This window comes from Myotis lucifugus, unplaced genomic scaffold, assembly GCF_000147115.1.
Source record: "Myotis lucifugus unplaced genomic scaffold, Myoluc2.0 scaffold_214, whole genome shotgun sequence".
Lineage (NCBI taxonomy): Eukaryota > Metazoa > Chordata > Mammalia > Chiroptera > Vespertilionidae > Myotis > Myotis lucifugus.
Window position 1 is genome coordinate 1669584 of NW_005871262.1, and position 13257 is coordinate 1682840.

Sequence of the window (13257 nt, forward strand, 5' to 3'; positions counted from 1 at the left end):
TGCATCACCCACTTCCATCACAGGGCCCTCCAGACAAGGTCCTTGTTTGTGGTTTGAGTGAGCCCGTCAGACTTTGCCTGTTTTCTCAACGAGACAAGAGAAGTCCTAACAGGAAGCTTCCACCGTTTCACCAAAACACTGCTGCTGTCTGCATGCTGATGAGAGGCTCAGGTGGGCATTTCACGTGCATTTTAATTAACAAAATAGGAAAGGACATCGTCGGCACCTGTGGGCTTCATCGGTGTCTGCGTGGGAAGGCAGGGGAGACAAGAGGGGGCATTGCTGGGGGGTGCTGGTGGCCATGGCACCCACACAGGTGTTAGGCTCATACAGTGCACCCACCTGCGTATTTGGTACCTTAGGTGAGCGCCTGCCTCTGAAGCCGCCTAAGGCCAGCATGCACTGCGGAGGTCCTACATATCTCCAGCCTGCACCAGGGAGGCACACGTTTAACAACCTCCTGCAGCTGACAAAAGCTTTAGTAAAATGGGACTCCATCTCTCTAAAATCACCACGGAGAGTGGCCCCCGTTTGGGATGAATCGGCCTGAGTGTGCCATATACTGATGAGGAGAGAAAATGTGTCGTGGGGGCCCAGCCCGTGGGATAACTAACTGGGACACAAGCATCCTCTCGCTGGACATGTAGGAGTGGAAGCCCCTTGACATGATTCCCAGGTAAGGACCGACCCAAAGCAGCTCTGCCTCAAGCTGGCCTGTACTGAGTGGGTTCTTGACTTCGTGTAGGAAAGATGTCACAACAGGAGCCCAGATGGTTTGAGGGTACATTTACTACAGCGGGGGACAGTGAAACAGGGAAGGAATTGGGGTAGAAGCAGCAGCAGGGGAGAGCCTAGGGGGTGCTCTGCTCTGGCTCTAGAATGTTACAGGAAAGAACTGAGCCAAGGCGGGGCTGCTTCAGCTCACTGGGAAGTTAGAGAAAGGGGGCCTTGGAGACAGGATCAGGGGTGAGCCCAGGTCAGGCTTCACCTGCCCACTGCTCCCTGGTTGCAAGTCTCATGGGGACCCTTAGAGTTTAGGAAGAAATCAAATGTTCGTGCCGGAGAAGGGGCATAGGTGCCACACTGATTCTTTGTTCTGGGGGCTTTTTATCCCCCCCCCTTTTTTTCTGCAGGTGAGATTCTTAGGGGAGGGTTTCAGCAGAATATTCATCAGCTTTCCAGGTGCATTTTTAATATGCTGAAGTATCAAAATGAGTATATTGGGGAATTTGGGGTTATTCTTTGGTGTGTTTTACTGTTGTCCTTTTACCTTAGGTCTGTCTGGCTTTAATGGGGTTTTTGTTATTTGTTCCCCAACTTCGTCTGTCCTTGGGTCCGGCTGGCACAAGTAACATTAATTGGGTCTTTGTTCTCTATTTTCCCAGGCCAGGGTGATTTGAGCTATGTGTTCTCTGGTTAGGGAGGAGAGGTATAAACCATTTGTTCTCCAGTGTCCTTGGTTGGGGAAGATAAGGTCTTGTGATTCACAAGCTGGCTGCAAGCTGCTCAAACTGTTTGGCCTGTTTAATTTGCTTGTCTCAGTTTCCCCATTCCACATGCCCAGGGATTTCCCTAGTTTCTTACTATCCTGCCACAAATTCACTGCCCTTTCGCATCCTCGAGCTCCGCTCCAGTGCGCCCTCTGCAGGGAGCTTTGATCAGTGGTGGAATTGGCCGAGCTACTTTTTAAAAATCCCTCTGTCTCAGCCCTGGCAGGTGTGGCTCAGTTGGTTGGGCGTAGTCCCTGCACCAGGAAATTGTTGGTTTGATTCCGAGTCAGGGCACATGCCCAGGTTGCAGGCTCGATCCCCAGTAGGGGGTATGCAGGAGGCAGCCACCCATGTTGCGCTCTCACATCGATGTTTCTCTCTTTCCCTCTCTCTCCCCTTCCACTCTCTCTAAAAGTCAATAAGCTATTCTTTTTAAAAAATGAATAAAATAGATAAATAAATAGAAATCCCCCTTGTCAGAATAAAGAGTGGAATCCACAGAATGTGTCCTTCTGAGAGTAGCCAGTTCTATCCTCTGTAGAGTAGACCTTTACCCCCACTGCCCAGCCCTCGTCCCAAAGATCTGTGAGTAATGGACTCCTACAGGGTTTTGTCATCTGTGGAATGACCCAAAACCTTGTGCCTGCAATTTTTCTCTTCCTGTTCTTGGTAAGAGTTCCCTTGGCTGGGCACTTCCTTTTGAGGGGTAGCACTTGCAGGCAATATCAACAACAGTGACGTTCCCGGGGGCCAGGCTCCACCTCCAGATTCAGAGGGCATCGAAGAGTGGTTCCTTTACTAACACTCTTCATCCCCACTTTCTCTCTTGCAGAGCAACTACTCCAGTGATACAGAGAGCGAGGACAACTTTCTCATGATGCCCCCCCGGGACCACCTGGGCCTCAGCGTCTTCTCCATGCTCTGCTGCTTCTGGCCTTTAGGCATTGCAGCCTTCTACCTGTCCCACGAGGTAAGGCCACTCCCACACAGCACACCCAGCAGTAAGGCGGAGAGTCAGGAAAGACCTTCTACTCGTGCCACCAGAGGACTCTTTACTTTATGGCTGGAGAACACGCCTGGGTAAGTCGGGGTGCCACAGGGAGCTCAAGGGTCAGGGCCACCTCACCTCAATAGTCGTCCTGGGACTGCCCCCATGGCTCCCCAAGGTAAGGTGGGCAGTCTTCCGGGAAAGGGCTGAATAACGGAAACCGGTGTCCACTGGGGAAAAGCAGATAGGTTGGGGAGCTTGGCCTTCACGCAGGCACCTGGGCCTTGGCAATGACATTGACCCAGTGCCGGAAAGCACTGTGCCCAGGGTGAGGACATCTAACCGACTGAGAATGGACTCAAAGGGGGTGCGTTTTCTTTGTGAAAGGCTCATTCGATAAAATAGATTCTAGTTTCACAGTCGCCTGTGTGTCCTCGCCCCCAGTCAATGTTCTGCCAGCGGAAATGGTGTATCTTGGTGGGTGGCCAGTGTGAGGGCTTCGGAAGGGTTCGATGTCTAGCCCTCTTTCACTGTAGAGCATCCCCCTTGGTGTGCCTTCATGGACCCCAGGCTTTGAAAGATTTCCTCTAGCAAATGAAAAGCATTCTTTCAAAAATAACTATCTTCCCATTTTTATTAATCAAGGGAAGACATTTATACTTGCCCACGAGGTTCCAGCAGCACCACCATCCCAGCCCAGCAGAGAGGAGAGGAAGGCAGCTGCTGGGCTGGCCGGGGAGAGCGTGGCTCTGCACTCCTGGCTCCTGGGACGCGCCTCACCCCTGGGCTTCCCTTTCCAGCTGCGAGGTTCTGGGACTGAGGCAGCAAACACTGATTCTGACCGGTCTTTTGTTTGAAATATTTATTTCTCTCGGCTTAAAAACAGATTCCTTGGCCAAGCCCAGCAGTGGCTTCTCACTGCTTCTCGCTGGTTTCGGTGTTGATTTGGTTTTTGTTTGGCTTGTGACAGGAGTCCCATTGTGCCCTTTATTTTAACCCTGACCCCCATTTCCTGACACCACACAGGGGCGAGCGGTGAGCCGACAGGTGGTGGTACTCCTGAGGGCACGTACCTCTTAGCAGGGGCACTCCAAGGCCCTTCAGGGCAGGGGCGAAGGAGCTGAGGGACAAGGTGGGGCCCTGCTCAGGGCTGCCCTGTGGTCCTGGTCTGGAGGGTAGTGGGTGGGGAGGGTGATGGGAAAATCCCACACGGCTGAGGTGGGGCTGAGCAGTTGCTCTATGTCCATCGATGGCCTGGAGGGTTGACCTGAACATCTCTTGTGTGAGTTTGTCCAAGAATGCCACAGGCCCCTTTCTTTGGAGGCACAAGCAGTGGCTGGAAAGCACGACTTCCAGGTTTGGTAGGAGCCTGGGCAGAGCAAGTCCAGGTGTGCCTAGACTCCAAGGAGAAAATGTAGGTACTGTGTATGCTGAGGACTGGGACACAGGCTGGGGCCGGGAGAAAGGCTTATGGACAGACATGCTTCGGTACAGAACCTGCTGGCAGAAGATCCCAGAGGAGGAGAGCTTACCCGCTTCTGTGTACACGGCACCCCAACCTGGGTTACGGTGCTGCAGTGACAAGAGCAGATCACTACGCTAGGGAAGGTCAGGATGGAGCCAAGAGAAATGGCTTCTCCCACACTGTGGGACTTCTGGCTTTTCCTATGAACTGAACATGGATGTCAACCCTCTCTCCTGCATCCCAGTCCTGCCACGTGGTGAGGTTAAAAAGAGCAGGTCACTCCCAGCCTCCTGGGGAAAGCCTTGACCTAGCCCCCAGCAGGAGGTGCTGTCCACAGCAGAGCTCTAATTGCCAATTTAAAAAATATATATTTTATTGATTTTTTACAGAGAGGAAGGGAGAAGGATAGAGAGTTAGAAACATCGATGAGAGAGAAACATCGATCAGCTGCCTCCTGCCCGCCTCCCCCCCAACTGGGGATGTGCCCGCAACCAAGGTACATGCCTTTGACCGGAATCGAACCTGGGACCTTTCAGTCCGAAGGCCAACGCTCTATCCACTGAGCCAAACCAGTTAGGACTAATTGGCAATTTTTAGAGTAGGATTGACTTTCTTACCTTGGATTCTACTAGGAAAGCTGTTACCTGTTCCAGGAGGTGGAAGTGCACGTGCATAAACGCATCTGGAGGCACCCAGGGGGAGCGAGCCCTGGGGAAATGGGAGGGCACAGGACAGGTTGTCTGTGAGGCCGGCCAGAGAGGCCGTCCCTTGCCTTGGCTGCTCCCCGTGTCCTGGTGAAGCCCTGTCTCCGGTGCAGGGCAGGTTGTGCATAGGGTCTTTGTCTAAAAGAGTGTACTTATAATACCAAGACCACAGTTCCAGAGACGAGCATTTAGAGTCTCTTTCTCAGAAAGTAATTTCATTCTTCACATGGTAGAAACCTCTTCGACTTGGGTCTGACCCGTCATGACATTTCATACCTTTGATGAGAAAGAGGATTCCGATTATTTGTTCAACAGTGAGCGTGAACGGCCGTTTCCGTGGAGGCCTCTGGTCACATTTCTCCGAGGGGAAGGCGAGGGTCTGGGAGTCTCGGGCTTGCTTTCACGGTGTGGATAAGAGGTCCCAGGCTTTCAGTCCTTTTCATTGTGCACCGAGGATGGATTTCCCGTTAGTGGGACCAAAACAGAGAAGAAATCTCTGGAGGTAAGTGCCCTCTACAGGGTCTGTATCCAGATTTGTCCACCTGGGAACGCCCAGGCTGACCAGGCCCCCACAGCTCTCTCCATCACTGTCCATGCTGTGTGGTTCTGGTCTTGGCTGCAGAACAGGGGGCGACCCGCCCCCCCAGACACACGAAGCATGTATGTCCATAAGCTCTCCTCCTCTGGGATCTTCTGCCAGCAGGTTCTGCACTGAAGAATGTCTGTCCATAAGCCTTTCTCCAGGCCCCAGCCTGTGTCCCAGTCCTCAGCATACACAGTACCTACATTTTTTCCTTGGAGTCTAGGCACACCTGGACTTGCTCCACCCCTAGCACAGCCACGAGGCTGTGGGCGAGCTGTTTGTGCTTCTACAGCCTGTCTGCAGGCACACAGTCCTCCGCAGGCATTGGAGGGGAGCACGCAGCTGCCAGAGGGAGTGTGCACCTGCAATGGACAGACACTCTGAGAGCCATTACACCACATTAACCAGTGCTTTCTCGGGCAAGGCCGTCTGGGAGTTCTGGAGAGAGGAGGCCACCGGAGAGACGAGCACCCAGAGCCATCCCTACGGGGTCCTTTGCAATTGTCACCAATGCCTCCTGCTGCCGAGAGGTGCCGGGGACTAGAGTGGTGACGTCAGAATAGAGCAAACGGAATATTGATGAAGCCAAAGCTCCCCAAGTCCCAATGCTGTTCACAAGGAAATCTCTGACACCAGTGTGACGGCAGTTTTTGTTCATCTATCACAGATCCTATTTCACTGCATCACTGACAATTAGATGGTGTTTGCACTTTGTCAAATAACCACTCAGTGAGGTCAAGGGAACATGCAGGGCCATTTTAGAAAAAGAAAACCAGTATCTCAGTGTTTGGACGACATGAGGCAGGGGTGAGACAAATCCACAGGCTCCCTGGACTCACAAAACCCAGGGTGGTTTTTGTTCTGTCCTATTTCACCTGGGCCCAGATGGTAAGCAACTTCTTCATGCCTCAGTGTCTTGATCCATAAAGTGGTGTTAAAATGATCTGTGGCATGGAGCTCACCAGGTGTTCAGGAAGTGACGTTAGAGAGGGAGTCCCCACAGGTGCCAGGGAAAGCAGCAGATGCTGAGCATGCTCTCCTGCAAATCCAAATTGTCGGGCCACATGTGGGGCCCTGGATGAAGAGACCCCTAGGAAAAGACGACTCAGGGTCTTTTCTCCAACAGACTTTATAATTGAGAAAGGTGTCATAGTAGTAATAGAAGCAATAAAAGTGCTTGTCAAGTGGGAAATGTGTTGATCACTAAGTGTTGGTCCCATGTTACATACTTTGCACCTGCTACTCTGGGTGTGGTCCTGACCAACAGCAACAGCATCCCTCACACAATTAGACATGCACGTTGCCTGGCCCCACCACAGATCCACTCAATCAGACGGTTACATGCCTCTGGGGTGGGTCCAGGAACCTGCATTTGAACAAGCCCTCCCGCTGGTCCTGATGCTGCTTCAGTTTAAGTAGCTGTTGCCCATGCATGCTCTCATAGCAAGCCTGTGATGTGGCACAGCCATGGCATCCCTCTGTGGCCTTGTAACCAAGGTTCAGTGGGTGGAAGGTGTCCTAAGGCCCGAGCTGGCTGGCAAGGGGCTGGGGCTGCCAGGATGCCTGGCTCAGAGCCATCCCTGGAAAAGGCAGCTGCTTGGGCCTGACTGTGATGAAGGACTCAGCGTGGAGGCCTGTGGAGGAGGGTGAGTGTAGCATTTGTCCCAGACATCATTTTACGCCAACAGTGTTAACCGATCCAGCTCCCAATGCACACGAGCTTCCTAAACCACTTTATAAAGAGGAAAGTGTTGTGTGCAGTTTTGGTAGGATATCCAGGAATGGATGCTTCTGAATGATGTGGAGGTTAGAACTGAATCCATAATTTGCTGAGCAACTTCTGTGAGTTAATTAATATGCACACATTCAATCTTTGCAATGAGTCTGAAAGGTGGGAAATTATCCCCATTTTATGGATGAAGAAACTGGTTTCAAGGGATTAAATAATTTATGAAAATCAGAGAGGTAGCGAGTATTGGCACTTGATGCAAATGGAGATATTTCTACATCTTAAAATGAAATTTTTCTGCATTAAAACTTTGACCTTCTTATCTGTCTGAAAACAAAAATAGAAGCAGGTACCGGCTTCTAAATCCAGTCCCCCACTCTGCTAGGAGGCTGGTGCAGTGAGGAAGAGAAGCCCGTCTTAAACAGGGCTCCTTACTCTCTCCCACGTGGCAGGTGCCAGCTGGGGACTGAAGCTGAAGACCCTCCCCCATGAGGCCTTGGGTCTGGAACTGGGCAGGGGCAGGCCAGACGGTTACATGCCCAGCACCTGCTGCAGGTGGCTTCCACATTTGAGCATTTTATTTCATAAAACATTTTTTTCCTTTGCTAACTGCAACATTATAACAATAATTAAATGAGGAAAGGGTATAAAAAATCAGATTATGAATTTTATGAATGGCAACAATAAAGGGAATTGAATAAATTAAGGAAGAAGGAATCTCTTTAAAACCTAGAATGAGAGTCCAACCCAGCCAGGAACTACATCCTTGAAATCCATTCATTCATCCAGCATTTACTTAGCGCCTACTCTGCATCAGGCCCTGTTCTGAGCGCAGGGATACAGCAGTGCATGAAACAGAACCCCAGCTTCACAGAGCTGATGTTCTAGTGCTGAGAGGCAGGGAACAAACAAAAGTAAGTCATAGAGGGCCTAACAGTGAGAAGTTATAAAGGAGAAGGAATGGATATGGGGTATACATTTTTAAAAGGGTGATCATGGAATGGCTTTCTTAGAGGATAGCATCCTATATAATAAAAGGCTAGGGGCCATAAGTGTAATGACCGGAATGACCACTCGACCATTCGCCATGAGGTGCATTGACCACCTCTCAGTCCCTCCCCTCCCCCACCTCTCCTAACCCCTCACTCCCGCCTGCAGGTGAAGGGGAACCACAGGGGAGCAGGCCGTGGCAGCGGGACGGGACTGGGGACTGGCCAGTGGGCAGAATAGCTGACCTCTTGTTCCCCCCCGCCCCAGACCTGCAGGCTCCGATGGATCAGCGATGGTGAACGAGGGAACTGGGGTGGGTGGTGGGAGGACCAGGCTGGCTGTCAAGCCATTGGGATCCCAAGCTCATCCCCGGCTGCTCCGGGGCTCAGGCCTGCAGGAAAGTGGGTGCCAGTGACTTAACCTCCATGTGCGCGCGGCTGCTGGAGGGCTCAGGCTGCCGGGAAAGCAGGCGCCAACCACTTCACCTCCATGCGCATGCGCCGGGCTGGCTGCTAATGGAATGCGCTGCCTGCTTGGGGCTACTCACGCAGACACCACTGCCGCTGCAGCTGCAGCTGCTCCTGGGGCTTGTGGCACTGATGGAAGCTGCGGTCGTGCTAGCGACCTACCCCCCGCCCCCCGCAGCAGAGGCAGCAGCAGAGGTGGCGTTCTGCCTGGAGACTGGCGAACGGGCAGAAGATGGCCCTGATCGCAGGCTAGGCCTAGGGACCCTACCCGCACGATTTCGTGTGCTGGGCCTCTAGTTTCACAATAAAACTACAGGCTGAGCCATGAGGATCTCTTGAGGAGGAGCTTTTCAGGCAGAGGGACAGCCAGTGCAAAAGCCCTGAGGTGGGAACATGCCAGGTGTATTTGAGAATGACGTGGGGGCCTGTGGCTGAGGCAGGTGCCCTTTGGGTGTGGAAATAGGGAGTGAGGCAAGAGAAGTAACAAGACTGGGGTATGTGGGGGCAGATCCAACAAGGCCGTTTAGGCTGTAACATTGACTTGGGCCTTTTCTTTGGGGTGAGATATCATGGGGTGTTTGAGCAGGGACAGACACCATCAGCACCCTCTCGGGAGCCTGTGGAGGGCACGGTGGAAACAGGGCCCCCATGCTGGAGGCTGGTGTGGTCTGGACTACAGTCCCTGCTGGGGACTTAGTGACCAGAGAGGGACAGGATGGACTGCGGAAGGATAGCCACGAGATCTCTGTTATGGGTGTGAATTGAGGGGAGAACAGGATGACTAGAAGATGGAGTCTCCACTGGCCGGGGGTGTAGGTGCCAAAGGAGCAGGTGGAGCTGGGCTTTGATCGTTTCCTCTCCGAAAGGTTCGAAATGCCTGCAAGCATAACAGGTAGAAGCCCCCGCAGGCAGTTGGGTGTGAGCATTTGGTGGGTTCAAGGAAGAAATCCAGGCTGAGGAGGGGCATATACGACCAGGTCTGAGCATTAAGCTCTCAGCAATGCGGCCAGTGGCAACACTGACAAGCGCAGTCTCGGGTGGGGGTGGGGGGCAGGCGGGGGCTGGAAGTGAAAGCCCATTGGTGTGGACTCAAGAGAGATCAGGAGGAAAAGATCCAGGCAACACCATGCCCTGCTGCTGGGAGCTCGAACGGGGCACTGGGCAGGGTGCACAAGAGGGATTTCTGGGTGCTGCCTACACACTTGCCACCATACTTATAAGTGGACTAGTTTTCACTTACTAAGCTTTACACTTATGATTTGTGCACTTTTCTGTAGGTATGTTATACTTTTGAAAGTTTCTTAAAACATTATGGGAAATGACCAGTTGGGTATGGTACATCGAGTTACCTCTTTTGAAGAATTTTGTTGTAAACAGAGAAAATTGGGTCGTTGCTAACAGGAAAAGTGATGTCAAGAGCATTTCTTTAAGTGGTAGAAATGGTAGCATACTTTTATGCTCATGAACATAATCCAGCAAAGAGGGAAAATTGATGTTGTGGGGGGGAGGGGCTTGTGAAAGACAGTGTTTGGAGAGATGTTCTTGAGCAGATGAGTGGAGTGAGAAGTGGAGCTGTGAGTTCATGCAGAGTGGCGGGAGGTGGGTGAGAGCCGCCAGGAAGCTGGGCTGGAGGAGCAGGTGTCGAAATTTGGGGAGGAAGGGAGAGTGACGAGGCTGCACCAGGGGCTCAGAGAGAACATGGCAGGACTGTGGCCCCTGGTGGAGGCGAAGGGCCTTGGCAGCCTGATCCTCACCAGGGGCTCCTTCTCCACATTTTTGAGTGCACATGCAGCTGGAGCGAGGGCAGAGCAGGAATGCACCGGGGCTGCCCACATGCCTGAGGAAGACCACAAGACGAGATGCAGGAACTCAGCGATGTGGGCAAAGGACTGGTTATGATGCTGCCATGACATCGGAGCAAAGCGGGAAGGGAGAATGTGAGGGTGATGGGGTGCTGATAATAAACCCCCTGTGCACCAAGCATTTGCTGTTCCAGGCACTGTGCTGGCCATGGGTACACACCTCCCCACACTCACACTGCAGCAGGCCTGAGGGCAGGGCTCCTCTCCACACTTTCGGGTAAGGGAATGGGCCCTGAGAAGTCGACCAGCCAATCCCAGGTTACATTCTCGGGGGTAGAGCCTCAACCCCCACGCCCCAGCATCATTGCCCACTTATGGGTTGGTACTCAATGAACTAAGTACTTGGTGACAGATTCTACCCAAATAGTGTTAAAGGAAACCATAGGCCTCATTTAGACTTACGAACCCCCAAGTAGGGAAGAAACATATTGAGTCCAGAGTCCTTTCCCTTTTTTCTCAGTGAGATAAGAACCTTGACCACAGCTCCCAGGGATCTGTCTATCGTTCTCCCATCTGACTCCATCAGGACTGTGCACTATTAAATCATGGAGGAGAAACAGACAATCCTGATGAATGATATAGACGAACACTACTATTGCTCCTGAATTTGACTTTCTCCAGCAGAGTAGGTATATAAGTCAAGTTCATTGCAGGCTGTGCTTTTTCCTCTCTCAATAAGCAGCTCTGCAAATTCTGCGAAGGCGGAGGGAAACAATTATGGGAGTGGGGGTGTGAAACCTGTCACTCAGGTAAGCCCTGGTAGAGCGCATGAGAGACACCATCGCTGTTGCAAAGGGAAGTAAATGTTGGCCTCCTGAATCTTTACTCCAGATAGTAATACCAATCGCTTATGGCTGGCTCCTAGGATTCTTCTCAGTGTTTGCAGTCCACTTCTCAGCAAGAACCCGAACTTCTATAATCACTGTCAAGACATGTGCCTCTCAGGGAGAGTGAGGGCCTGGTTTCTGTTAGCCTGCCACAGGATGCTGTTTGTTGGATTTCTTTCTCACAGTTGGTTCTTGAGCCACCATGCTGTCCGTGTTACAAAAATAAGCAAGCCAGTAAGGGCCATGAGGACTTAGAAGACGTCCTCCATGTTTCAGTTTTTACTGTCAAAAGAACATGTTGATTTGCCCTTGGAAGAATGTGAGGTTGGTGAGGTGATTGGAAAATAGAGAACAGGGAACCGTTGGGGACTTCTGCTCATTGCCTAGACTTCTGACCTCCTGGAACTGCAATAAGTCAGATGTTTTATGTTTATTTGTGTGTGTTTGTGTGTGTGTGTGTAATTTGCCAAGAGCTCTTCAAAGAGATGCTTAAATGTGACATTCTCTTCATGCCAATTGCTTCTTGACACTCCCTACACATGTGTTTTACCTACGTGTCATTTCTGGGTCCTTGCACTACCTGCCCCTTCCCCTCACAGCCAGAATGGCTCAGCAGTCACCTTCTGGATGGGTGACTTTCTGGGTCCCCGCCCTGCCCTCCAGCCCCACTCAGGAGATTCAGTGGCCATCAGCGGGACATCTTATTTGCATGTTTTGTCTCTATGCAAACCACACGGCGTCACTTGTTGCCCACAAGTGTTGCAGCCTGTGCAGGGTGCAAAGGGACACCAGCCCTTGTTGCTGGGGTGCAGAGAGCTTCAGGGTGCCACAGAGGGGTACATGCAGTGTCTCGGGTATGCTGAAGGCAATGGGATCATTTCCTCCCTGGGGGATCAGGAGAGAGATTGCCCCAGCCCATCACCCAAGGCCTTCTCACAGCCTTCTCCCAGAATGCATTTGGAGCCATGCTTCCCAGGAGACAGATGATGGATGTCATGTCCACTTGCGTCTGTCTGCACATAACCGTGCAGGTTGGGGGAAAGAAATCGTGTGCACAGTAAAGATTATGGCTCTGTGTTATGGGAAGGGCTGCATGTGCTTCTCCTTGTTCCTGTCCTAATATTTCAGCACATAGTTTACCTCTTTAGGGACTGTCTCATTCCATTTTATGCCTGTTTCAGAAAGAGCTGCAGTTATTACAGAGTGTAGTGTTTTTTCCATGGTATCGATTTTGGCTTATTCTCCACAGGATGCGGACACTGGGGGAAGGAGTGCTCTTAACAGAGTGACTGAGGGAGGGCTGGCCCATCCAGGCTGGACGCAGGCCCCTGCTTCTCCTAGGAGCCCTGGAGACACCAAGCCCCACATTGGGGTGGCCCATGAGCACTGGGCAGAAATGCCTGCCATCCTCCTGGCCTTGCTCCGGGCTCCCTAGGACTCAGACCCCACAGCAAGCTAGGGTGCTAATGCTTTATTTGGAGGTAAAGTCCCAAGCCCACAAAAGTGAGGGCACATGGAAACAAGGTAGGGAAGGAAGGAAAGAAAAACAAGCAGGTGCCTTACCAGGCTGGTCAACACTTCCCAGTGGAGGGAGCTGGCTGCTCACCACACGGGACCTCTTGGAGCAGTGGAGGGATTCTGGAGAGGGGGTTCTTTGTCCAGCCCCCACAGGTGGAGTGGCATGGCCTGCCTGGGTTTGTCAGGAAGGAGAGACCTGGGGCAGAGTAGGCAGGGATGAGCCTGAGAGGCGTGAGGCTTAATGACTCAGAGGCACAGAAGATGTGTCTGATGTCCCTCCTCCTGGAGGCAAAAGGGCTGGGCTAGAGTTTCCTCGGCATCCAACAACCTGAGGCAGCCCCTCAGCCCCCCTAGTGAGCCCCCCCTCCTCTGAGGGTGCTGGGCGGTTGAAAATGTAGCATGTAGCTGACTGGCGTGGCTCAGTGGTTGAACTTCGACCTATGAACTAGGAGATCATGGTTCCATTCCCGGTCAGGGCGCATGCCTGGCTTGCGGGCTTGATCCCCAGTGGGGAGAGTGCAGGAGGCAGCCCATCAATGATTCTGTCTCATCATTAATGTTCTGTCCCTCTCCCTTCCTCTCTGAAATCAATATATATATATTTAAAAAGAAAATTTAGCATGTAGACTCATTC

General features: G+C 52.1%; 1 protein-coding gene across 1 annotated transcript in view; it reads left to right on the forward strand.

Moving 5' to 3' along the window:
* Positions 1-13257, forward strand: part of SYNDIG1 (synapse differentiation inducing 1) — a 65250-nt gene that overhangs the window by 14706 nt on the left and 37287 nt on the right. Inside the window, exon 2 of the mRNA XM_023761712.1 lies at positions 2323-2460. Within this exon, the coding sequence (XP_023617480.1) occupies positions 2323-2460 (138 nt within the window). The remainder of the gene's footprint in view (positions 1-2322; positions 2461-13257) is intronic.